The 27,952-nt window shown below is 35.9% G+C and overlaps 2 protein-coding genes and 1 long non-coding RNA gene across 6 annotated transcripts; 1 reads left to right on the top strand and 2 right to left on the bottom strand.

Annotated features, from left to right (window-relative positions):
• The first annotated feature begins 142 nt into the window (after positions 1-142).
• LOC135610324 (uncharacterized) lies at positions 143-12,678 on the top strand. Of its 2 annotated transcripts, XM_065104707.1 has the most exons (13): positions 143-515; positions 645-729; positions 1,741-1,871; positions 1,975-2,077; positions 2,324-2,338; positions 7,047-7,192; positions 7,359-7,551; positions 8,454-8,528; positions 9,742-9,858; positions 11,226-11,270; positions 11,374-11,472; positions 11,597-11,657; positions 12,600-12,678. In XM_065104707.1, exons 1-12 carry the CDS (start codon positions 208-210, stop codon positions 11,615-11,617), a joined length of 1,338 nt encoding a protein of 445 aa, XP_064960779.1. In that variant the 5' UTR covers positions 143-207; the 3' UTR covers positions 11,618-11,657; positions 12,600-12,678. The 2 variants fall into 2 exon arrangements, with proteins under 2 accessions (XP_064960779.1, XP_064960778.1); XM_065104706.1 differs by lacking the exon at positions 12,600-12,678 and having other exon boundaries at positions 11,597-11,801.
• A 2,189-nt stretch (positions 12,679-14,867) lies between these two features.
• On the bottom strand, positions 14,868-21,470 carry LOC103982798 (ultraviolet-B receptor UVR8). Of its 3 annotated transcripts, none has more exons than XM_018822437.2 (7): positions 20,891-21,470; positions 20,427-20,810; positions 18,521-18,730; positions 18,345-18,455; positions 16,836-17,204; positions 16,619-16,726; positions 14,868-15,518 (listed from the first exon to the last, which is right to left on the bottom strand). In XM_018822437.2, the coding sequence occupies exons 2-7, from the start codon at positions 20,763-20,765 to the stop codon at positions 15,177-15,179; spliced, it is 1,479 nt and encodes a 492-aa protein (XP_018677982.2). In that variant the 5' UTR covers positions 20,766-20,810; positions 20,891-21,470; the 3' UTR covers positions 14,868-15,176. The 3 variants fall into 3 exon arrangements, with proteins under 3 accessions (XP_018677982.2, XP_009398507.2, XP_009399235.2); XM_009400232.3 differs by having other exon boundaries at positions 20,427-20,791; XM_009400960.3 differs by having other exon boundaries at positions 20,427-20,791; positions 21,310-21,470.
• Positions 21,471-22,568: 1,098 nt separating this feature from the next.
• LOC108952947 (uncharacterized) lies at positions 22,569-26,469 on the bottom strand. Its single transcript, XR_001978211.2, has 3 exons — positions 26,259-26,469; positions 24,497-24,660; positions 22,569-22,825 (listed from the first exon to the last, which is right to left on the bottom strand). It is a non-coding gene; the product is annotated as an uncharacterized LOC108952947 (long non-coding RNA).
• Between the last annotated feature and the right edge of the window lie 1,483 nt (positions 26,470-27,952).

Raw genomic sequence — 27,952 nt, 5'->3', positions numbered from 1 at the left:
ATAATAAAAAGAAGTGGATTATCATATAAAAACAACGGTGAAAGATGAAATAAGGAGTTTATTTTTGTCATTTCAAATATAGGAGGGATTTTTTAGAAAAATCGTGCTATAAATATTCCCCTCTCCTTAAAGTAATCACACACAAGCGAGAGAGACCGAGAAGAAAGAGAGAGAGAGAGAGAGAGAAAGAGACCGAGCGAGGCGGCGATGTCGGGTCAGCCCCAGGGCGGCTCACCGCCCCAACACTCCCTCGCCTTCCGCGTGATGCGGCTGTGCCGCCCCTCCTTCCAGGCCGAGGACGCCGTCTTCCGCCTCCTCGACCCGCTCGACCTCCTCGCCCCCGAGGACCTCCTCGACGACCCCACCCTTCCCCTTGATCTCCTGTTCGACGATGCTGCAGGCCCCGATGCCCGCGTCGCCAACAGTGACTTCACCTTCCGCGACCGGTTCCAGATCCGTAGCCCCGTCGATGCCATGTCCCTCTCCGGCCTCCTCGTCCTTCCTCAATCTTTTGGGTTCGTTCGCTTTCGCCCTCGTCTTTTCTCCTTACCGCCTCTTTTTTTGGATGCGAATCTTGATCTTTGCATTCTTTTCTTGGATGCGGATCTTGATCTTTCCGTGTGACATACTTGTTGTGTCTGTAGAAATATCTATTTGGGGGAGACGTTCTCCAGCTACATCAGCGTCAACAATAGCTCGAAATTTGAAGCAAGGGACGTGATCATCAAGGTGTCTTAGTTTTGTCTTTTGCTCTTTATGTGGTTTCTGGCGATATTGAATCTAGGTTTGATGGTTCTCGAGCTCCTTTTTTTGCGTCCCATCGTTTCTTCTGAAATCTTGGTTTAGATTAACCAAATGTTTAGTCTCAAATTGAGGGTTCTCAAGAAATGTGGTAGAATCAAATGAAAGGGGTGGTTCTTTCAAAAACTAAATGTTGAATGACATTGGAGAAGGGGAAATTATCGTTTAAATCTTTATGGGTGCTCATGCAGTTGCTTTTTGGGAACATGTAAGTGGCCGATTTCTAAAACTTAAATGGGTGGAAGCGCCTAGGAAGTGTGTAACTAGGACCTTATGCCATCAATAGAGCTTGCCGGCGAGAAATTAACCATGTAGTCAATTCCTGTAACTAGGACCTTATGGCTTATTGTTATTACTGTTGTTGTAGATTAATGGTTGTATGAAATAATTCGACTGGTTACTCTTAAATTTTGTGATATTATATCAGTTATCAGGCATAAGCATAGCAGTTCAATCAGTGGACTGTTGAGTCAATAATGATGTTCTCCATGTAGGAAATAGTGAGTAGTATTAGACTTGCTTGTACATGCTTTTGATCAATGAATCATAAATGGCTATATGTTTATTTTATAAAACAATTCTTTTAATTAAAGAAGAACTTTGAGGTTGCATAGTATTCCCAATACTTTTCAGCATTCGATCTTGTTACTCTAATTTTGTAAATTGTTTTCTTTAATTTCTATTTATTATTAAGAAGTAAAACTGCCATTGAAGTACAATGATAGAATTTCACTGCAGTAGCTTTTTCTTGTTGTTTAGGATATCTTCTTCAAAGGTAACACAACTTTGAAATTTTAGTGCTCTTAATCTCTTAAAAGAAATTTCTAATGTATCTTTGGGATTTAATCAGAAGTTTGCCCATCAATTCAATTTTACTCATCGATTTGGTTTCTGAAATTTTGTAACACAAGCCATGATTTAATAGTTTTCTACTTTCAGGCAGAAATTCAAACAGAAAGGCAAAGGATCCTGCTTTTAGATACATCAAAATCACCTGTTGAATCAATACGTTCTGGGGGCAGATATGATTTCATTGTCGAACATGATGTTAAAGAACTCGGGCCTCACACGTTGGTTACTTTTTATTTTTATATCTTATAGTTTTCTCAAGATTCAAATGGTAACAGCCTTATGGCATAATATGATGGGTTCTTCTTGCAATTGAACTTTTAGGCTTGTTTGCACTGCTTTGTACAATGACGGTGACAGCGAGCGGAAATATCTTCCACAGTTTTTTAAGTTCGTTGTTAGCAACCCACTTTCTGTTAAAACAAAGGTATTTTCATTTACTACATATTACTCCGATGTGAAAACATTGTTAACATCGATATAGAATATAGATAGTGCATCTTGGTAGCTTTTAGCTAAAAATGGAATTTAAATCCTGAAAGTATTATCTTACATAATTCATTAGTTAAATGGATGCCGATATCTTCATGACTCTAAGAAATTAGCTATATTATTTGACTACGACACTTATATTTCTTGTGCCTCTGATTTTGTTAATGTTTTTCTTGTTTAGGTTCGAACAGTCAAGGTATGTCTTTTCTGGTTCTGACTGGCATTACTCATTGTAAGTCAATCATTTTTCTTTTTGATCTTATTTGTGTGTCTTTTGGTTTGAACCTCTTGCTCTATAACAATCTTTGTTTCTCTATTCTTGACAAATGATGAGTTGTCATTCTTAGTTTCTGTAGGCATTTGTGATACTAACTCCAATTTTCTCTACATGTGAACATCTCAAGTCACGTACTTGTGATGCTTGCACCTATGACTATGAGAAAATGACAATGCATTCATCTATATAGAAGGAAGCATCTTACCCATGTCCCATTCACAAATTTTGCCTAGCTTCAAAATCGTAAGGAGTTTATTTTTAAGCTAAATGTGGCATATATAATAGAAGATTAGAAGGGTCTCCTTTTGGCAGTGCTTTGCATATGTTAAAAATGGGACTTATTTTCCGAAGTGGGAACCATACTTTTGTCCTGATATGAAGACATTTGACAAAGATAGTGAAGTTTTTTCTATCTTCAGATTTTTGGTATATTGGACTATGACCAATAAGTGCCTATATGATAAAGGAAGAAACACCAACAAGATAAGTCTGACAACTTTCTCGGTATCTGAACTGACCAGCAGTCTTATTATATACATTCATGTGGTGTCTTCCATCTGGTGTTCACTTGTTCCCATTTTGCTATTTGTTTATATGATTCACGATCTCTATTTCATGCCTCTAAGAAGCCTTCAGATATTTGGTCAATTGTCTAGGCCTGTTGCTACATATAATGCCATGCGATTTTGTTATTAAACAGGTACAGTTGACGCCTTTGATACTCACCAACTTGATTTTGTAAACTGCCATCATAAACACTCTAGGAAGACAGTTCTGGAAAATAGCCATAGTAGCCGCCACAGCAGTTGGTATGGCAGTTTAGGGTTGCATGTTTTATCTGAAGTAGCTGCTGTAACCCCCATAATCATAGCCATTTGCAATAATCATTTGAATTAACTAGGGTTGCATTGTTAGAAATAATTAGGAGATGTCGTCTGAAAAAAAAAAATAGGAGAGAAGTCCACATCCTTTTTTTGTTGATCTGTCTTTTGTAGGTCTTCTTTGTCTTTTTGTCAACAATTAATGAATATAAGGGATGATAAATCATCATAGACAATATACGGACATTATTTTCATGTTTTTTGTTTTCTGTTTCTATTATGATGCTTTTATATGTTATTATTATCTTCCATGTATAACATTCGTTGAGAACTCTGTTGATGAGCATTTGTTGATTATACTAAAGTAAATTAATTGAGTTTACTGCAGTGGGCTCAAATATCGCTTACGTTGTTGCCCGTAGAGCACTGACTATTTTCCAACTGTCATAACTTCCCTAGGCCATTATGTGATAATATGCACTAATTTGCATGTGAATGTTCAAACATCCCAATGACCCAAGTTGAAGTCGTACCTGTTTGGTGAATCTAATAGTTTCATTTGTCCTTGGAAGAGGTTTAGCATTATTTACTTGCAACTTTTCTATTTTGTTCACGGCATCATGCCATTTTTTTATTTATAGGGCACTTCTTCATCTTATTTGTTTTTACTCATAATGTCTATGTACCAACAGAACGTTTGGGTCATGGAACTAATTTTTATCATCTGAATTTAAAACACTGTTGCTTTGTGGAATATAATTGGATGCGTTGACTCTTGCTGTACCTTGCACTGATTTTTAAGAGTTTCAGGCATAAGTTACTTATAGACCTCTTTTTGCATCTGTGATAATGTCAATTAAACTAACCAAATTTGATGGAAACATTATGAAACTGCCTGTAGTGAGCAGAACTGATTGAAATTTACAAAAATTGCCAAGACTCGGTTTCATATTTTCTGTGATCAGCTTAGTCTAAAATGAATCTGTTGCACTTTAACTGAAAAATAAGGTCCCATAGTGATTGACTTTGGCCACATTTGTTTCTTTAGGTTCTCCAAAATGCACACTTAGTTGCTTATGCATCATGTTTTCTTATGGGTAAAATAATCTGTTTCTGCCTTTAGCTTATTCATGTTATAGAAGTCCTCTCTCTCTCTCTCCCCCCCCCCTCTCTTAGGTGCATTGGTTTCACAAAAATATTCAGGGATATAATTAAGTAAATCATGTAGGGTATTTTTCTTAAATAACGTATTGTCTAACAAATATACCTTGAAATGGGCTGAGAATATGGGTGGCAATAGGTGAGTTAGGCTAGGTCCCAGGTGGGTTGAGGTTAGCAAACCTAGATTCCATATTAGCAAACCAATTTTAAATATGTCGAATAAATTTTGGCCACACTGAGTAATATATTTGATAATCTCACATCTAACATTTCACTTTTCACCAAATCGTTCCCTGACATAAGTAGCGGAAAGAGGAAAAAAAGAGATTTCACAGGAAAGTGAGACCACAAAGGAAAGTATAATCTAACTCTTTTATGGAGTCCTATCTTCCTATAACCAATGGAAGAGCCTCTTTTTCTTTGATGACCTATCCAAACAACTGAAGTCCTCTCCAGTATCCCTCCTTGATCACTCACTCTTGAGCATATTCCACCTTGCTGTCATTTGTATTGAAATGCTCAACTGGTCATAATATAATCTCTTTAGTATTTTTACTGGTTGACTCAATATAAACCTAAAAGAGGAATCTTTACTGACCAATACTGTTGGTCATCCTATGCATCATTTCAATATTGTAATGGCATGTGTGACTTAGTATGGGTAGAATAGTCATCCTCTGTCAATATCCATCACTAAAAAATTTATACTTGGATGCTTTTACTCATCTCCTAGATGGAGGTTAACGAAATATAGTTTGTTTATCTCCATTAAAAAAATAAAAGGGACTTTTTCTTACCAATCAATTTTTAGAAATTTGTTTCTTTATATTAGGGTAGCTTGTTTGTATAGTAGGATTATATGTGGTCCAATAATTTATATAACATCCAAACTTTATACTAAGATATATACTGGAATAACTTCTGGTCTATCAGGTCCATGTCACAAACACATACCAAACCTATATAACCGAATTGTTTTGGGGTTCATAAGCAGCATATTTGTGGAAGTTCTTCATTTATTTTAATCTTTGAAATGATCTAGATATCTACCATGACAAATGGTTTATGCAATAATAAGCATTTACTGCTCCACAAGCCTTTGCAGCGCACAAGCTTTTGAGAATTCAAGAGAAACAGTAAGCAGCAGTGGAATAATGGGAGGTTTGCATAATCTTTTCTACCAGTTTGCATAACCCTTCCCTGGCACAAACTTGAACAAGATTGGTTTGTTATTGCTACTACCGAGATTGTGTAGTTTGAATAAAATTGATATGTTCACATCTGCTTAAAAAATGAGATCCCAGGGGCTATTGAGATCTGATAAGCGGTATCTTACTGTCGGGTTAAAAACATCCCAAGACATAGAAATCAACTTAATAATTTCATGATTGCAAATTTTCTTGATCTTAATGTCCAGTGTTTTTTAGACATCGAACACTGGTTCACTTCAAATTTTTTTTTTACATACATAGAATGAATAAGTCAAAGAAAAAAAAAAAAGCTCATTAGACCTATGGATTACTTTCATTTGGTTTTTCACCCGAAAGGACTGAAATGGCCCATAAACTTCATTTTGTATAGAATGTTGTTTAAGGCCTGTGATATTAGCAAGACTGAACACTGCTTGGAATATGTATTTTTTGTAACATTATTGTTGATGCAATAATTTCTTTGGTATTGTAATAAACCAAATTCACTAAATATATGGCTCATCAAAAGAATTTCTGAAACATTTTTGCTTTGTGAATGATAACTGGGATTTTGTTTAACAAATTCAAAAAGGACAACAAACTTTGGTGACAAGTTAATTGGCATATTTCTTTACTTTTTAAATAATTACACATATATCCTTCCAAACATAGTGATTTGCTTATTCGTCACTCTAAATTTTGGAATTGCATTTATATCCCTCCAAACTTCAAAAATCTTACATGTGTGCCTCTTAGCTTAATTTTAATTAGTTGACCATCAATTTGACCAACTGCTGGTGGCAGCAGTTGTGAGGCCACACTTGCTGGTGCTAGTGGCATTAGTCTATGATGCTGTTGACAGACAACCATGCCTCTTTTTGTTAGTTTATTTTTTTAAAAGGAAGATGAGGGCAGTTAAATATAATTATATTTTTTTATCATATATCATAAATTAATTTAATATATTTAACAATGGTCAAACCTAAATTTTATGGATAGAGTTTACCTAGGCAGGTATCTTTAGAGTGATGTATATGCAATCTTGAAATTTCTTGTTATAAATGTGAAATTTTGAAACTTTATATGGAGCATAGATATGTAATTTATCTTTCTGATTTCTATGTTAGGCTAGAAGTAAGGTTTGTTGTACTATGGTGTACCGCCCACTACGGGTGGTACATACCGATTTATCTGTGTGTCTCATCGTACTATGTGTTGGTACATCGGTACATAGTGTATCGACAGTCGGTCGGTATACTGGGATGGATCGGTGAGATGGCTAGTGAGATTAATTTATTATTCGATCTTTTATTTTAACTTAAAGTTCCCCAAATAGTTGGGACATTATGGCTTTGTTATTGTTATGCTGTGACATGGATGCATGTGATGTGTAGCTTTGGTCTAATCAGATTGCTTGAGGCAGTAATAAGTTCATGCTTACATTCTCCATTTCAGGACAATACTCTTTTGGAGGCATGCATAGAGAACCACACAAAGTCAAACCTTTACATGGATCAAGTCGAATTTGAACCTGCACAACAATGGATTGCAACGAGATTGGAAGTTGATGAACACACTTCAGAAACCAACTCTAAGACAAGGTGATTAAACAGAAAACAACTAGAATTATTATGTCCCTGTAATTTTTCTACATAAAGTAGCTGTACTGTGGCTTGGTTTGTCTTTCATGCTATTCTTATTTAAGCCATTGTTGTTACTTCATTGCACTAGATGACTTCTTACTTATTACCTTCATTATCTTGACAGAGGATTATTTAAACCACCCATTCTTGTTACAGCTGGAGGTGGAATATACAATTATCTGTATTTGTTAAAGTCAACAGTTGAATCTGGACGAGTAAGGGTTGATAGCAGCAGTATTCTTGGTAAATTTCAGATAACATGGCGTACAAACTTGGGTGAACCTGGACGACTTCAGACTCAGCAAATTTATGGCACTGTTAGTACATGAGACCCTAGTTGCTATTTTGCTGTATTTTATTTTCAAGCTTAAAAATATAGTTGCATTAAAAATCCTAAATCGTCTTCATCTAGTAAATGCATAAGAAAAATGATCATTGAGCAAATTCATTTAATTCCTGCAGCTGTAGTTCCTTGCTTAATTAATTCATGTGTAGAATCTTCCACAAACTGCTCCCTGAGCTAGATTGGTAATTGTTTGCAGTGTTGCTACTATAGCGACAGATACAGAAAAAGTAATGTAATGGTGATCATCTGGCCTTACTAATGGACATGTAGGCATATTTTGATTCTTCTCAGTTTAGTAGTACTTCCAAATGTCGTTATTGTGGCAAATTACACAGTGTCTTCTCCCATTATAAAGTGTTCAAATGTCCCAATTTAGGTCAAAAACAACACCAATGTAAGTAAAAAAAATCAAATGACACCACTTTTTTGCACAGATTTTCCTTTTTATTTTCTGAAATTGAATATATGGTACCTTATAAAAAGTCCCTTTATTCTCTTACAAGTTTGATTTTGTTTTTCATATACAATAAGTCATAATATCCTGACAATTTGTTTTTTTATATGTTTGTTTAGCGTATCTTTCTCTCATCTAGAAAAAGTAGCAAGCATAGTCTTATGCTTTTTCTGTGAAAAGAGATTCCAATGTGAGCTAATGCCTTTTTGCTATGGTTTAATCTTTAGAAGATACATGTGGATTCAGTGCAATTATGTAGATGCACATGAATTAGTTATCTTTAATTTCTCATGTGTTTTTAACCCGCTGATTCTGGCTCTGGTTATCGATCTAAATATACTCAGTTTGGAATTTGTTTACATATTATACCAGTCAAATATACTCAACTATTTAGAAATTGAGGTTTTTTTTTTAAACAGCCAATTGTTCACAAGGACATTGACTTGCATATTCTCGATGTTCCACCCATCATCGTGCTGGAGAGACCATTTCTGGTAAGCATCTGGTAGTTTATTGTGCATTTAGATGTAGCTATTGCTTAATAACTTGAATAGTTGTATGGTTTTCAAATTCTGCAACTACTATATTCATGGACCAAGGATCTTCTATTGCAGATGGACATGGTTAATTGCCTAAACAAGGAAATTAACTAAAATGAGTGGGCCACTTTTGCTTTATGGAGGCTTAAATAATTTTGATCTTGGAGAGAAAATGTTGTTCCTTTTAGGTGTTGCAATGTTATCATAAAGTTGTAACATCCTGCTGCTTGTTTTATTTATCTAATTCCTGACAAGCTTTTCATGAGATGACCATGAAGGGTGGTTTGTCCTAGCGTGTCAAATCTTTCTTGATCATCTTCAGCTCTATTGATAGAGCTTAGTACATTCGCTTGAACAAGGTAGGATATGACTTAACTTTTGCATAATTTGAGTATTCAAATTGCACATTAATGTTTCCAATCTTTGACAAGTTTTTCATGAGATGACCATGAAGGATGGTTTGTCCTAGTGTGAACTGGTTTACCCATCTTTCTTAATCACTTTCTAGGTCTATAGAGCTTAAGTACATTCACTTGAACAGAGGTAGAATATGACTTAACTTTTGCATAATTTGAGTATTCAAATTGCAGATATATGTTTCCAACAGACTATATTATCTATTTTACTATTTTGCACGCACCCTATAATAGAATGATGATCGAAGAACATCATTTTATTGATTTATACAATATATGCTTTTTCTTGAGCTATTTTGTAATGTTTACCAGCCTTAAGAATGAGTGATTTTGAAAAGGTCGTTCCATAGAACCCTTTCATGTTACTGTATTATTCCTTGCTCATTGATTCATGGTATCTAGTAGACCTGTCAATGATCTTTACTATGGGCCATCTTCGAGGATGAGAATTGCTCTTTGGCAATATAGGCTGAGATGCTATAGAAAAGACCAACCGATAAATTGAGTATTTGTTTCATTTCATCATAGAAAATGTATATAAAAAAATAATTTAGCCACCAGAAACTCATTAATTGAATAGCTTTTTCCCTTGTTAGCAGATGTTTGAGATCCGATACACTTTACTTTTCTTATATTATTACACGGGTCAGTAATTGATGCTAACTATATGTTCATTATCTGGTTTTCGGTTTGATCACTTATGCAGACATCCTGATAAATTGTGTTGTTACTTTTGTATTGAAACTTTTCAGGTACATCTGTCTCTCAAAAATCAGACAGAGAGAACTCTAGGTCCCTTCGAAATCTTTACATCTCCAAGCATTTCTAGTGAAGAGAAGGTTGCCATGGTTAATGGAATCCAGAAGTTGGTAAGAAACCTGATTGATAATAGTTGATATACAATATGCACATATTGAAGAGCATTGGTTTTGGATACTTAGATTCTTAGATGTTTTCTTTTTAATTAGGGCCGGTGATTGAAAAAGGCGCTCGGGCGAGGCGAGGCGAGGCCCGAGCGCCTCGCTAATCTCCCAGGCGGCGCGCTTCAAACAGGTGCGGCCTGGGCGCTCACGCGAGCCCAGGCGCTGGGCGCTTCGGGCGAGCGCCTGGGTAAACCAAGGCGACCGAACCAGGATTTTAGGTCTGGTTTGGTCCTGGTTCGGTTGGTTAGTTGGTTCAATCGAACCAACTAAACCGATATAACCCTTACCCAACCCTCTCCCGATCCCGATCTCGCTGCTCGCCGCTGTCGCTGCTCGCAAACGCTGTCGTCGTCGCCGCTCGCCGTTGTCGCTGCTCGCAAACACTACCTCTGTCGCCGCTCGTGCCTCCCGCTGCTCGTCGCTCCTGTCGCTGCTCGCAAACGTTGCCTCTGTCGCTGCTCATGCCTCCCGTTGCTCGCCGCTCCTGCTCCCGTTGCTCCCCGCAGTCGCTGCTCGCAAACGCTGCCTCTGTCGCCGCTCGCGCCTCCCGTTGCTCGCCGCTGTCGCTGCTCGCAAACACTATCGCTGTCACCGCTCGCGCTTCCCGCTGCTCGTCACTCCCTTTCCCGCTGCCGCTGTCGCCGCTCGCCGTTGCTTCCTCGTTTCTCAGTCAGCAGGCTCAGTATACTGTTAATATTAAGTTTATTTGAAATGATTAATTTTCAATACTATTAATAGATTTTCTTAATTTAATAACATATTTTTATTTAAAATTTTAAATAATTATATTGATTAATTATATTATATATTTTTATATTTGAGCGTCTCGCTTCGCTCGGGCGAGCGCCTAGCGCCTCGGGCGTTTTTGGACCTTGGCGTCTTTTGGCGCCTAGCGCTTTTTAAATCGCTGATTAGGGCTATGGGAAAATCATAGTATTCCTTTTCAAAATGATTGGTGATCTGATGAGAATATTGGTTGTATACAGTTAATCCTTTTTGCAAACTGAAATGTGTTTGTCACATAATCTAAGATAGAGAAATTTTAAATATAATCTCTTTCTGGCACAGGGAGCGAATGGTTTTGTTCAATATATACCATTAATGATGGTTGGTTACATGGATGCAGATGTGCACTTTTTTTATAAATGAAAAAATATAAATAAATAAAGTGTCGCATAACTGATCCAGAATTTTATTTATTTAAAATGTGAACCTAGGTTTTCTCATATGTCCCGGGTAATGAGGTTGATCATAGAGATGGTCTCTTTATAATTTTTCACATGCTAATCCTTGTCTTTTGAATATCACAACAGGTGCTTCCACCAGTAGAAGCTTTTGATTCCAACATTATTGAACTGGTAAGAAATGTGTACCAGATGGTCAGCCTTGAGATGATGAATGGTTTTATTTTTCAAAAGAATTGCAACCTATGGCTGACCTTTGAATTGAATGTTTGGGCAGAACATGATCGCTCCAAGGTTAGGAGTTCAGAAAATATCTGGGGTAACAGTGTTTGATGTTCGTGAGAAGAAAGTGTATGATCCATTGCCGGATATAGAGGTCATCCCTTTGTCATTTCCTCTTGAGAGGAAACTGTGATTATTACATGTATTTATTTTGTTAAACAGCTTTTTTGCATTGGGTTTTCTTCTAATCGAAGCTTGTTACATCAATCTCATTGCAGATCTTTGTCGATAGGGCTTGATCAGTTGAGAGGCATGCATGATTCGTTGCTGGATGTAGAGGTCAGTCGTTTGTCATTTACTCTTTGAGTGGTAACTGGGATTATTCCATCTGATGTCAATACAAAATCATGGCTTACCATCTCCATTGAGGAAATGTATCGTTGCATAAATCATCACTTATGTTTAAGTTAGCTTGTTGCTTCTTGGATTAACTGTCGATGATAAGAGATCATTGTTTTATCTTTTCCTTCTTTTATCTTCATCCTCCATTTTCTATTCCCACTCCTTTGTCTCTTCCTTTTGTCCTTGTCTTCCTTATTATCGTCCCCTTCCTTCTCTCTGCCTCCTCCACATCATCCTCCTAGCTGCCCCCCTTCATTTCTTCTATCACCCTTTCATCCTTTGTCTCGTTTCACTCTTCCTATCTTTCCTCTGTCTCCTATGTTCTTTTCTTTTCTTTTCGTCCTTTGTCCTTTCCTCCTATTCCTCTTCATGTCCTCTTTTCGCTTTACCTCCCCATCTGTATTGTCAACTCAACTTACCTGTTCATCATGATCTTGAGCTACAGAACTTGCAGCAAGTTTCGTGCCTTCATGTGACCCATTTCCAGCATGCCCATCATTCTTTTTTGTGAATAGCAAGGTTTGAGTTTTAAGGGCAGCAGCAGACCAGGATCTGGCTGATAACTGGAAAGGTATTGCCCTCTTGTTTGCTTCATTCCCACCTTTGCAAGCATCATCCCTTCTCTCCACAGCATTATATTAGACGAGAGATATATCAGTCAAATGCACCTACTTGCAACAAATAAAATTTATAAACCTTGTTAGATTTGATTGCACCAATCACGGATATTGCATGGACTATAATTGATCCTGAAGTGGAAGCATGGATGTCTCAAATAATTAATGGACCATATGCTCACATATTTTCCAGTGTGAAAAGAAATTGTATTATCTTTCTTCTGCCTATGTGTAATGGGATTTTGAAGATTAAAATTGTCAGGGTATCATTATAGTGTCAAGGCAACAGAATTTACTTGCGCAAGACACCATGCAGAATCACAGTATCTCTTCATCCTCTACACTGCATGAACTCCAAATTATCCAGGGGGCCTTCCTTTCATGAGCTTGTTTACTTCAAGCTCAACTGTGCCTGTTTGATAACAAAATCTCATGGTATTATATGTAGCAACACGGCATAGACAATTGACCAAATATCTGAAGACTTCTTAGAGGCATGATATGAAATAGAGATCTTGAATCACATAAACAAATAGCAAATTGGGAACAAGAGAACACCAAATGGAAGACACCACATGAATGAATATAATAAGACTGTTGGTCAGTTCAGATGCCGAGAAAGTTGACCAGACTTATCTTGTTTGTGTTCCTTCATAATATAGGCGGTTATTGGTCATGATCCAATATACCAAAAATCTGAAGATAGAAACTTCACTATCTTTGTCTAATGTCTTCATATCAGGACAAAAAAGTATGGTTCCCATCTCAGAAAATTAAGTCCCATTTTTAACATACGCAAAGAACTGCAAAAGGAGACCCTTCTAATCTTCTACTCTGTCACGTTTAGCTTAAAAGAAAATTCCTAACGATTATGAAGCTAGGCAAAATTTGTGAATGGGACATGGGTAAGACGATTCCTTCTAGAAAGATGAATGCATTGTCATTTTCTCCTGGTCATGGGTGCAAGCATCACAAGTACTTTGACTCGAGATGTTCACATGTACTGAAAATTGGAGCTAGTATCACAAATACCTACAGAAACTAAGAACGACAATACATCATTTGCCAAGAACAGAGAAACGAAGATTGTTATGGAGTAAGAAGTTCAAACCAAAAGACACACAGAAAAGATCAAAAAGAAAAATGATTGACTTACAATGAGTAATGCCACTCAGAACCAGAAAAGACGTACATTTGACACTGCGAACCTGAACCTGATCAAGATCCGCATCCAAGAAAAGAACGCAGCAACGATCAAGATTGGCATCCAAAATAAGAGGAGGCAAGGAGAAAAGAAGAGGGCGAAAGCGAACGAACCCAAAAGATTGGGGGAGGACGAGGAGGCCGGAGAGGGACATGGCGTCGACGGGGCTACGGAGCTGGATCGTAGCGAAGCGGGCAAAGTAACCTCTTTTCGAGTTTGGGAGAGTGCGACCCAACGTCATCCATCGATAGAGCATTGCAACCACAGTATGTGAGCTCAACGCTCATCAGGGTCTCGAGAGAACAAAGATTTTCGAGTGCTACATATAAGATAGCGACGGATACTTGTGGTCTTTGAGCAAGGGAAGCAAAAAAGAGGACATAGCATGAGGGGTGTAAAAGTAATTTCATAATAACGAGATAAGTTAATCCTTGGATATAAATATAATAATTTCATAATAACGAGACTAATATATATATATATATATATATATATATATATATATATATATATATATATATATATATATATATATATATTTGTCCTTGGAGAATTTTCATTGAGTGGATCATCACGTGTGTGTGTGTCTATATATATATATATATATATATATATATATATATATATATATATATATATATATATATATATATATATATATATATATATATATATATATATATATATATATAATAATAATAATAATAATAATAATAATAATAATTACCACCAAAAATTTCATATATGTGGTTGCAAAAGTTAATAGATTCCATCAAAAGAGAATTTTCAAAAACGTTAGAACAATTATGATCAAAGTTAATATGTAGATATACATATATACATACGTCTGTACACATACATATATATATATATATATATACACCTTCCAACCACCTTCCAACCAATCAACATACATAAAACTATCAATATTCATCAAAACTATTTTGTTCAAATAAATAATTTTTTTTTTGAATAAAAGAATATGTAAACACTTAGACCAAACGAGCAAACCCCTATAAATTGAATCCAAAAGACATGGAAAGTGATGTTTTTATATCAACAGAAGTCCAAGCTCATGGTATTGTTGTTCTTATAGCAATCGAAAATGAAAATACTAGAGATTTCATGCAAATCCATTTCAAATCATAATGCAAATTTTATATGATTTGGTATTGAATAGGAAAAATTCATAATCACCAGGTTAAAATCAATCTAAACCATCTCATTCCTATATATATATATATATATATATATATATATATATATACACAACACAAAGAAAGTTGGGAATCGATGCCACATAACTTCCAAATGAAGAGTTTCACCTTTAAAGAGTCCAAACTACCTTCCAACCAATCATCTATACAAAAAATTGTGCAAACAAATTGAAAAGAACTAAACCAATTTGTTTACCTTCGCAAGAGCAAATTGTGGACTACATTTTATGACTAACATGGGCTCTGTCAAACTACATTATCCTAGTTCATGAAATCTAAAGATTTCTCCGTCGAACTATATGGAGAACAATATAGGATCAAAACAATCAAATGTTCCATTGTCAGCTGGACTAAATACATTGAAATACAAAACATAAGCAGCAAGATAGGCACCTCAAAGAAGAAAACAAAGGAGTTCTCAACTGCTAGGTGCTGCAATTGGCATATCATCCACCATCTTCCCAACTGCTATTTCTGTTGGCTTTAAGCAACCTCGTATCTTTTCATGCCCCAGTTGTGCCCTCTCATTATCACCGAAGCCAAATACTAGACCTCTATTGGTGATCCCGACGGTGTGGTAGAGTCCAGTACTGATTTGGGATACATAGTGAGATTTCAAGCTGTCAAGAATACGTGGCTTCATGACTTTGTCAGAGCTTCCTCTATCAGAAAATCCTAAACTACCAAAACCCATCCATCCAAAGGCGAAAACTGAACCTTCATCCGTGAGTACGAAAGTTTTTCTTTTCCTTGCGCACACCTGCACATTTTAGTGGCCAACAAAACAATCAATAACTTAACTTTATTGTCAAAACAAGCATGGTGATACTTGAGATACAAGAAACCAATTCAAGAAAGTTTGGTTTCTTAGAATTAATATTTGCTGTGGAATCAAAGAGTGTAAGCTTTGTATAATAGCAAGGCTGATCCATCCTTTGCACTTTGGATGACAAGAGTTTGAATCACATAAACAATATCTTTGCTTATAGAGAGATACAGTTGTGTAGATTGATGATACCAAACCCCACTTGGAGGGACACTCATGCATTGAGCTATCCTTTTTTTATAAGTACTAGTTCACTTTTTCTCTCATTACAGCTAATAGTTCAATAAGGGCACATACATCATGGAAAAGCACAAGTAAAATAACAAAAACACAAAACAAAAAGAAAACAACAAAAGAGCAAATAAATCACTAAAGCAATGACAGTATTCATGGTGGAGAAAGAATGCAAGTGTGATGATCATAATAGATGTCCATGATGAATGTTATAATCAAGAGATGAGACAGCCATACTCAGTAGTAAACATATATCCATTTTTTGTGATCTTGCAATTGGTGGTTTGATAACCAATAGCTAACCAACAAAATTTGGTGGTTTGATAACCAATTGTTAACCAACAAAATTTTCCTACCCTCATAATAAATAGCGCTACCATATTGCCAACTCTTCAACCTTTTTCTAATTAGTCAGTTGAATTTTAAGGAGCTTACATGCTAAATACTCATGATAAATAATTCACATCCCTGATCAATAGATTCATACTTAAAAGCATTATTAATTACTAAAAAGGATGGCTAACCTTCACATACAATAATGTTTGCTTTGATGCCTCAATTATTTTATAGGATATAGGATCTTGAATGATGACTAATATCCAATTCTATCATGCATAAATACCATTAAAATTTTTAAAACTATTTCATTTGTCTCTTTTTACCGCTTCCACGTTGTAGAAGAAAATTATCGATTTGGAATTATCAAGACAGCTACATATTCTATACAATACTCTTTGCGTCTAGGTCCAAAAATCTGTTTGAATTGACATGGATGAATGAGGAAAGCAAATACATCAAACCTGTACAGCAAGGTGACTCTTCAAACTGGTCAATAATTCTGGACTAGTCTTATCATTCTCATCCCCGTGGCCTAGGGCTCCACAATATCCTCTACCCCATGTATATACCTGCAGAAATAGTTATTTAATTAACTTCCAGAGATAAAATGGAAGTTAGAAGGAACCTGCAACTGGGAATGCCAATTTGTAATTATCAAAATGTTAATAGTATACATACATATCCACTTGAATCAAGGGCCAATGCATGCTCATCTCCAGCAGAGACACGTTGGATATAAATATTCCTCCTTTTAAAGGACTGGATGGCACGTGGAACAAGTTCATCATGTTGATCTCCATGACCAAGGCAAAAGTTGGTACAGGAACCAAAAGAATGAACTGTTCCATCATCTGTGACAACAAAGGTATAACTTGCACCAGCAGCAATCTGAACCACTTGTCCCAGCCCCTCAAAGAGCTCAATAATTCTAGGAGTAGGCCTGTCTATGGTATCACCAAGACCAAGTTGGCCATGTGCATTACTCCCACATGTGTAAACTTGGCCTCGCACTGTAAGAATCACAGTAAAACTTAACCCAGTGGCAACCTGAAAAATAAATAGAAAATAGTTTGACAAATGAATAGCACTTAGAAACTTTGATAACACGATTATGCCTTCTCACATACGGTGGATAGGAAACCAATGAAGGCATACAGTTACACAACAAAGCGCCACTCAAGTTTAATGGAAAGTGAACTGATGCACAAACAGACAAAATTCAGAATACACGTGTAGTGACAACACATCCTTAGAATTAATACCGTTAGCAATAGAAATTTCCCGATAATAACACAACAACTGAAAGCTTGCAATCCCAACAAATTGACAAAAAATTCCCAACAATGTCTTTTAATAAACTATTTGAAGTCTTTGGTATCAAGGAACTTACTCAACAGCTCTTAATTATAGAATGCTTGACTTACCTTTGTGGTTCACTACTATAATAATAACATTAGTTTACATCTATGTCTATTACTGTATAAGCAGATTCCACCTCTTACTTGTTTCTTTCTTTCTTTCTCCTATTAATATTTTTGTCAATAACTGGCTCTCAAGCTTTATATCTGGGTTTTTACCAAAGAAATTTTGTCCAAGTATTGCTTCTATCTTCACTCGTTCTCTATATTCATTTTCCTTCACAATTAAATCAGTCCCTACAGTCTACAGAATGTTGAAGGTAACTGCAATAAACCCACCCCTCCTAAGACTTTGCTAGGAACCACCAATCCTATAATACATTACCTTCCCAAGAATACTTGAGAAATCACAAACCCAAAGTGAACTTCTTTGGCAATTTCATTCATACTTCACTGATCACATTCTCATCATGCATAGTATGATATTTCATTTTCCCATTGGTCAACTGCCTGATCCATTTCCCAGCAAGTCACAATTGTACATACAGAACTAAAAATGTAAGTATAGTCAGCAAACAAAAAAAGAGAAAAATAAGTTTCCAGTGTTATCTAACCTCACTGGCCTGTGAGGTACCAACTTCCATCCTAACATAAATACTAGGTTTTCCTCTTAAGTATGATTATCTTTGTAGCTTACCAAAAACACTTGAACAATTTGTCATGACACTATGATACAAGATATCCCTCGGTGCTGAAAGTGGGAAGTGTGGACTACCACGAAGTCATTTGGCAACACATTTGTACACTTACTATGAAGGTGGAGATATACCTGCTTGCACGGAATCCCCTTCAGTGCCTCAATGCGAGTAGGCTTGAATATGGTCCGACCGACTTCTCCATGACCACAGCAGAATGATGAATTATCACCACAAGTGAACACCTAAAAAGCAACAAAAAGTTCAGCCAAAAATCAAAACAAAAAGTTCATCAATTTCATACAATTACCTCTCCGGACTGTGTAATGAATGCTGCATGGTTGTGAGAGGCTGAAATATGGATGACATGTGAGAGGGAAGGAAAATTAATGCGACTAAATGCAGCACATTGAGTTGTATCTTGACCATGACCAAGTACCCCACATAAATTGGATCCGCATGAATACACAGATGAGTTGTGAACTAAGAGTGTATGATATCTTCCGGTGGTTACCTGCATCTGCATAATGAAGATCACATTAGCCAAAAGGTAAATGCAGATCTAATGTGCTTATACAGAAAAAAATAAAAATAATAAACTATGCTATATGTAGTAATCTTTTAATCAAAGAAAAGACTCTCGTACATTGACAACATTATAGTTTAAATGCAGAAAGTCTTTATACGTGAAAAATGTTAAGAGTGTCTTGTGACAAAGAAATGATCAGAAAGCACATAACTTGGAATCCAACATTAAGCTAAAGGTTAGGAACCCATATTCAGCAATTAAGTCAACACATAAACCTCACAGCTAAGAGTAACTCACATCACTAATGCCCTAGAATGTAATCGTTATCTCAATAGATGGTATAAAAATATGAAAATTTCAACTTTCAAGAGGTCAGACTAAGAGGGACCTTACAAGCAGGTAAGTAGTTTAGTGTTTTCTATAAGAATCCATACAACAAAGTAGTTTCTATATTACTTACTATAGAACCGCCCCGAGAACTAGAAATTACTCCTAGTGCCCATGACAACCCAAATATACATTAACATTGTTTGATCTTGAACACTGACCCCAGTTACTCTTTGTGCTGATCATAATTTTTATCACATCCTTGCAAAAATGCATAGAACTGATTGAAAATGCCCTAATTGAAAAACTTTACTTATGTTTGGGAATGAATGATCATTTTTTATTACTGAAAAGATTTTCCAGGGAACATAATTAATAGAAGTTGTTGATGGTTCTACTCACAAAAGGACAACATATGCCTATAGTTGGTAATCACATCATGGACAGGACTAACATGAACATAGTATTTGAATGGCTTAACAAACATGCCAACTATTATCATAATTAAATAAATGAATTACTGCATCTTAGACAAACAGAAGCATTTGCTTCTGATATAGTTTATTAATAATCAAGGAAGGAGTAAGAACCAACTAGTTTAAGATCACTGCACATGTAAATCAGTATGGTACCGACATACCAAATAACTATGGCACAAGCAGTAGTTAACAATTGCAAGCCTTTACAATATCAAAGTTTCTAGTTCAAATGCTCTTTCCGGCTCAAAAGTCATGATCAGATTTGAGATCAGTTACAGGACATAGAATCAGGATCGATTCAGATCATACAGATAGGTCTAATTAGATTGTGCATTTAAGAACTTTGAGATGAACAAAGATTGGCTGAGATCACTCATATTGGTGGATCAGCTGGATCAACAGGACCTCCCAGATGGAAATTGCCTGATCCGGTAGCCCTCAAGACTACCACAGGGGTTGTTCGAGACCAACAGTGATCCGGTTGATTCATGGTTGATCTCAATCAAACAATGGGCATATAAATCACAATCTACCTAACACAATTAACCAATTCAATGAAAGGCTATAGATGTTTATATAGAATAAAAAGGAGCAGCTTTGTCTCTACAAACATTATGATGCAAAAAATAATACAAAATTATCAAAAAATATCAAATAATTCTCTTTAAATTACTAAAGCAACTTACCAACAGTATTGTATGCCTTACAGGATATTCATCATCTTTTAGGAAATTCAGAGAAACAAATTCAGATGTCATGGCTTAAGGATTAGCATAAAGCATATAAATATTCAGATAAACATAGGCAAACATTTAATGTCCCAGCCATGTATATAATCTTGTCGCAATATACAAACAGTGTACGTATCAGCAAAGATATACATTGCCTGCTGATGTCTCGACGCTGCTGGAAGATTGCTCCACAGACTGCAAGAACCTCAGGAGTCTCTTCCAATTCCCATTACAGCGATCAAGCAGGTTTGCACGTGCATTATGTGGGAGGGAACCGAATATTGGGTGTACGTTACAAATGTGGAATGCAGCAAACTCAACCAAGGACCGGAATTTGTCGGGAAATAGCCCATCGGCACCACGAAACATCCGGCAAGTTGCCTCGAGGCATGCAAGGTCGGCAGCCCCTAGATGCCCACAGCTCAATATCTCCAGAATTAAATGTGCGGGCAGCTCTTCAATGCAGAAGGCACGACTGCAGTCCGCCATTGAAAGGCTCGCTGTTTCTTTATCCCCTGAAGCCAGAACAGAACCCTATTGTCTCTTCAGCAAGAAAGATAAGAATTTTGCTACCAAAAGCTCTCAAAAACCGATTACGAATCGCCAATTCTTACCAAAGAAGCCTCCCCCACGAGGTTATTGGATGCTACGAGAAGATATAAGCATGTAGAGAAGATTTCAAGCAGAGACAAGTGGTTTCGAAACCACGAATCGCGAGTAATGGACCAAAGCGTGAAACACTAAGAAAACGTCCGACAGAAGGATCATAAAATAAATCAAGCAAGCGAAATCGACGTTCGCAGAACGTGGCGATGAAGGAAGGAAAAGAAGCATCAGGAGATTCCGCAGACACCAACCGCAACAAACCAACACTCGATCCCCAACCCAAATGCGAAAACCATCAAGAACTGGAGTAGAACCGGATCAGATCGAAGCAAATGAACACGCAACGGAACCGAATCAAAGACAGAGAAGAAAAAAAATGGCTCAGCAGAGGGCAGTCGAGGGAAAACACCAGAAGACGCGAGCTTACGCGAATTCGAAATGAGGAGAGGAGAAAGAGGAGGAGACGGAGAAAGAATCGCCCCTATTGCCGATCTCCGCCTTTTGCTTTCGCTCTTCCGTTCTTTCCACCGAACGAAATTAAGAATAAAAGGAGGAAGGGAAAAAAAGAGGGTGGAGAGAGAGAGAGAGAGAGAGAGAGAGAGAGAGAATGATGACGAAGATTTCCACTGGTTCGTGGTTTATTAGAGATATCGTAGTCGATGCTCGAGGGGCGATCAGAGCCGTCGGTCCGTTGGGGTAGGATGCTTGCGACGTGAGGCCGGCGGTTACATTTCTGGAATGATATTTTGGTGGTTCCTGGCCAAGTCAGAGGCCACGGTGCACGTGTCGGATCGTTGGAGGTCGTTAGCAGCTTAATCACCTCCGTGTGCGCCGCTTAACGGGGGCTTATCACGGATGTTATGGCGCGCAATGGAAACTTCAAGCGCGACACGTGGGATTCACGGAAGGGGGTTGACATGGAAATGACGAAATGTGGGGGTCATAATAGTTAATAATAATATATCTTCATTTTACGGTAACGATCCGAAGATAACGGAAATGATAGTTTTTATTGGACAATTATGGAGTGAATCTTAAAAAATAATGATATGAAATCAAACCAGCTGTCATGATAGATAGATAGTTCAAGGTTTACAATATATATATATATATATATATATATTTATATTTACCCAGCATCAATGATTTTTAATAGGTTGCGATCTAAAACTAAAACCAGTTTTAGATGGTTTATTTGCATCACAAATTTTTTTTTAATTTTGTTTCTTTCATATATAGGTATTGAAAACCGTGGTAGATCGATACAACGTAATTTGAATACTCGATCACTTTAATATGGTACTCACGAGGATCCACCCCTAATGGAGTGGATTAATAGAATAAATAGGGATAGAAGAGGACATAAGAGATATTTTCTATTACCTCGATAATGGTACGGGACATGAAGACACCACTCATCTCTATACCCATTTCTATATTGATAATACATGAGTTGAGACACTAGGTCCATACATTAGGCTGGTCAAGCGTTTGTTTGATTCAAATCAGATTTGGTTGAATCTTAATTATTGATTAGTTTTAATAATAATTTTATTATTTTTTCTAAAATAGAATGAATTGATTGAAAAAATATAAAGAACTTACAAGTTCTTGCTCCGAACGGGGATTTTTCATCCCAGCTCAATCGATATTCTTAATCTTATAATTTTCATTACACTTTAAGACTGAAGAAAAACATAATTTAGATTTACTCCTGAAAGAAGCACAATCGATCATTACATCTCTGAAAAGCCACCGATTACGGTAGAAGCATATATTGCATATGCAGTGAAATAAAAAAAAAAGTTCAATTCCATATGTTCATTTTTACAACCACTAAGCAATTTGAGGATAGCAGAACGCTTTCAGAAGCTGAACACCAACTGCAACCAATCTTCAGTCAAAAAGCTTGAGTCGCACTGTATATTTGCTGAAATCAATACCTGCAGACCGGATCACAAGTTACTAATCTCAGGATAAACAACTTAAAAAGATAACATGAGCCTCTCTTGATCTCTTATAATTCTCAAAATTATATTGTGATCACATGTAAGGGAAATATAAAAACTATTACAGACAAAGCATAATACGGAGCTAACATGCCTACTCAGGAACAGTCAGATATTCACAAAACCCATCCTCTCTTGGGCTCTAATTCATCTGCGTGCTACAACAAATGTACTTGTCATACTAAAGCCAAAGCATCAACGTTACTACTGGTACTAGATCTCATTGTTTTGAGTTGTCATAATCTATAAGCAAACTTTCATTATACCCTGATACATTTTTCATAGATGAGGATATTGTTTACCTCATGACATACTTCATCAACTAGTTACACAACGCGTGAAAGCAACTAAATTTAAAAGCTTTCTCGGAGTCTCTGGAACCAATTTGTTCAAAAATGGTCTTTGAACATACACAAATAAGATGAATGATATTCTTACTTGAGCACAATGTACCAAATTTAGCAGCCTATATCTTTAGCATAACATTTGGACTAGTATGAACAATAAATGTAGTGGTGACATACACCAGTAAATCCTTGTTGGCAAAGAGTGAAAGGTTACAAAACCAAAATTTTTAATGAACTATATATGATTATCCTAGTATGTCAATCATTAAAAGAAATCAGTATCTGATAGTATTATGATTTGTGATCCCTTTGCTCAGGTAAAATGAGTTCTTGCTATCAAATAGGATTTAATTTGTTCCAATTTGAGCCTGTGCCACATAATAGAACCATTTTTAGTCATGCCAAGCTCTCTCTTCAATGGATGAAATCCATCACAATCTGAGATGATGGGAGAACTAACTCATTAATTTGAAGAGTCTAAGACCATATGGTCCAAAATGCATAAACTTAACTAATAGTAATAAGATCATTGAGCCTTATATATCACCATAATAGTTCTACCAGAAGTGGGACTATTTAGCATATTCCAGTCTCCCACATCTAAAAAGTTGGTGTTCTCATCAAGGACTAGAACCAACACAGCCTATCCAATGTCCTACCAGATGACATCTGAAGTCCAACCAAGTGACGGCGGCACACGTATTGCATCTTCAACCACATCCAAAGTTATTTCCTACCTAAGCTCCAAGTCCTCTCCATGCTTATTATTAATACCATGCTTAGCTCATTCCTACTTGGGTCCATCTAACCTTCTATATAGTCATAACCATTCTTCCATTTTTAAAGTGGGACTATTTCGAGTGTCAGAGTCTCTCGTATATTATGTGAATAATGCATGGTAGTAAGTCAAAAAGTACTAATCAGTAAAAGTTCCTAAATTTGTTTGAGATACAACTGCCGTCAAACAGTGATACCTTTTTGAAGCCAAGTCTATGGTTATGAACAATGTTCCCAGAATGCTCATCTACTACCAAGACAAGCTTTACCAAATAGTCTCAATGTAAAATAAAAAAACTACTATTCCTTAGCTCTAATAATTATTATTGCCATTTAATTGTGACATATTCTGGAAAAACAAAGTACTTGATAAGTGAGTATTTGCAACAAGCCAGAATAATAAAATTACAAGCAATCACTATTCTGCAGGCAGCATATCCATAACAATTATGAAAAACCATGATACAGGCCTGAAACTTACTAGTTCAAGGAGGAACGATTGAAATTGAAGAGTCGGATAGACATTTGAACTGCAACCACAGCATAGGCAATGCACCAGATGGCTACGGAAAATAATAACCTTAGAAAAGCAGAGTCCGTCATCTCAGCTGCTGATTCAAAGGCATCAGAATATGACCAAGGCAACTGCAGAAAACAACTCCAGTTATTGCAATACTCAGCATCTCATATGTTACTCAGAATATTTTATTTATGTTTCATATTATGAAATATACATAGATTCTTGTAACATATAATTAGGCAATCTAACACTAAATTCCAATCAGGACATCATTTACTAATACCAATTAACCCCGCAACAATAAGATACCACAACAAAATTTGACATACTCTATTTTGATCATCAAAGTGCATACAAAGTACAAACAACACATCAGACTTCTAATGCCGACATAAATGATCCTCATCATGTCATCCTCGATCCTCCAAAACATGCTAGAAATACTTGTCAACAAATATCTCATCTTCCAGAAAATTACAAATACTCACTTTATGAACCTGACAAAAGGAGTTCAATTTCTTTGTCCCAATAACAGATATAAATACTTCTTCATAAGAATAATGATGCCAGGCATAACTGAATGAAAATTTTCAATTGTTGAACCATAAATAAACCTTAAATTTCTAGAAGTATCACATGCAGGGCATTATCGAAGCTGTCTCGTGACTCGATTAAGGTAGTTTAATGAAAAGTAACCTGGTGTTACTAATGAACTCCCTGTTTGATATTGCTTATAAAGCAGATCTGTTAGATGTCATATATGTAATGGCTTGATATGATATAATATCCTTCCTTCTTCCTAAGCAAAGTTCAATTTCCAAGAAAATTTATTTTTAATTCATCATCATAAATCCTAGTGAGATCACTAACCGGATATATTTCTGCCTTATGAAGAAAACTCTCAGGTACTAACACCTCTTGAAACCTGAACACAACCCTACATGCTTCCCTAGGTAGAAGCATTTGGGATGATGGCCAAATTGCAGGTCTTATATTCCTTCACTGCTCATATCCTTGAAGCGAGCCTAAAGAGCTAAAGAGCTGAGAGCAAAAACTCCTAATGTGGATAAAAGGTTACTATTCAACTTTTACACTTATAATCAGCCACATACTCTATTAGTAATATAAGTGCTTCAAGGTTACAAGTTACAGCAAGCTCTTCCTGACATCATGCTTAAAGACATGGCTCATGAAAAATTAGAGGATAATATACGACATCACAATCGTATCATAAGCCAGCAAAACAGATACTGACGGATATGAGTCATTCAGAAAACGTAACAAAGTGTGACCAAATCACAGATACAATTAAGAGTCGGAGACAACAACTAGGTCTAATGCTGAGGCAATTGATCAGGACACTCTGAGAAATGAAACTCAATGTAACAGTGAGTATAATTCTAACAAATCATATCACCCCAATCACAATAAACTCCAATTTGTCAATGCAAACGCAAGTCCCAGAATCTCAGGTACACTTCCTCAAGGAACAAAATAAAAAAAAATGTGGAAAACCTAATTTATTCACAGGGTCTCAAACTACCATCTCAAGATCGAGACTCGTGGAAAACCCTACTCCGATTTATTCTATAATGCCAAATTTAACAACAGGGACCAAGTCATGCAATCATCATTCAGATAGCATCAAGATCGTGGGATCAAAGTTGGCAGTTTGCGACTAACAAGAAACCAGAAGAACTTCAAGATCATGAAGAAGACTCACCAATAACAAGGGAGAGATCGGAACGCGAAGAGCGACGGCGGACTCGTCGCGCTCCAAACGAAGAAAAGGCCGGGAATGCGCGACCAGGAGTCGGTCGCTGATCACGGCCGGCAAAAGGGAAAGCTAAGTTGGCTTTGAGCGGGAGACCGCAGACGGGGCAAGTGGAGACGACTTTGATGCGGGGAAAGGGGATGTTTCGACACGGGAGAAGGAATTACTCCACGACTATGCCGGTTAACCGTTTCTTCTTTTATTTATTTATTTATTTATTTATTTATTATTATTATTATTAAATGTTCAATTATAACTGTCTAATTATTATTATTATTATTATTATTATTATTATTATTATTATTATTATTACTATTATTATTATTAAATGCATGAATAATTGAGGTTTTGATTTATTTTTTATTTTTATAATTTATATACTATATGTTCATATGTTTACATTAATAATTATGTATGGACATCAATTCATAAATTATGGAATAATATTACAACCTATATAATTAATTATATCATCAAACCAATATGGTAAGATAGAATAAATGTAATATGTTTTTCGGGTGACGTTATTTTTGAAAGAGAAAACAAGTGTTTTTTTAAGACGCCAAAGCGATGAATGGACAAAGAAAATTTTCTCTTGAGGATAAAAAAATATCCGACAAATCCCTCTAAATTGATTTTAATTTTGTTAGTTATGGATTTTAAAAGAATGAAGGAGAATATTTAATTTCAAATATGACTTTTAGGCTTAGGAAATTGCAGAAGAAGCTCACCAAGAAGATCGCTAGCTAATTTATGCCAACTTTTTTTGTTTTTTCTTTGAACGATTTTATTCAATCTAGAATCATAATATAATTATAATGTTTTTATCATTATCAGTTTATAATAATAACAATATATCTTCTCGATAACACAAGCTTCAAGAAAGGAATAAATCAACTAATTTATTATGTTTCATCGATTTTAATTTTATATTAAAGAAATTAATTTGGTTGCACGTAGGATATTGCATGTGAGATTGTTAGGCCTATTGGACCAATTATTATCTTAAGCTTTGATTGATTAATTAATTTTCTAATCCTCTAATGTTATGTTGTATATACACTTGATAAGATAGTATGATATATGGACAATATGACAATATGTCATATCTTGTCAAGTTTCTTGTCAATCTAATACTTCAATTTGACAATTCATCTATATAAACATCGATTTAATATTACATCAAACGTCTAATTTTTTGATATGTTTTTCCTCGATCTAATATCATTTTTCTTGTTTTAATTGTCTCTTATCGAAGCATCCAATGTCATTCAAAACGTAGATTAAATCATAAATATTTATCAATTAGTTTCATCATCAAAATATGAGATTCAACATCATCATCTTATCTATGAGCCAATGCATGATAGCCAATAATTCCATGAATACTCTTATGACCCAATAAAGACCAATAATTTTTATAATTACCCAAGCTCTATCAAGTACATTTTTAAAAATATTAAATATATTCAAATTTATTATACTTTCTTACTTCTTAAATCCTGACTCCACTGATTTAACCATAGAATGGGTCTTTATCAACCCATTGATTCAATTTTGCATAAACACCTCTAAAATCTCATAGTTTCTCGACACCTTGTGGTGAGCTCAAGGACCTAAATTAGATCTAAACTCCTAATATA

The sequence above is a fragment of the Musa acuminata genome, chromosome BXJ2-4 (assembly GCF_036884655.1).
Source record: "Musa acuminata AAA Group cultivar baxijiao chromosome BXJ2-4, Cavendish_Baxijiao_AAA, whole genome shotgun sequence".
In the NCBI taxonomy this organism is placed as follows: domain Eukaryota; kingdom Viridiplantae; phylum Streptophyta; class Magnoliopsida; order Zingiberales; family Musaceae; genus Musa; species Musa acuminata.
The sequence above is the reverse complement of the archived record's forward strand: the minus strand, read 5'-3'. Positions and strand labels throughout refer to the sequence as shown.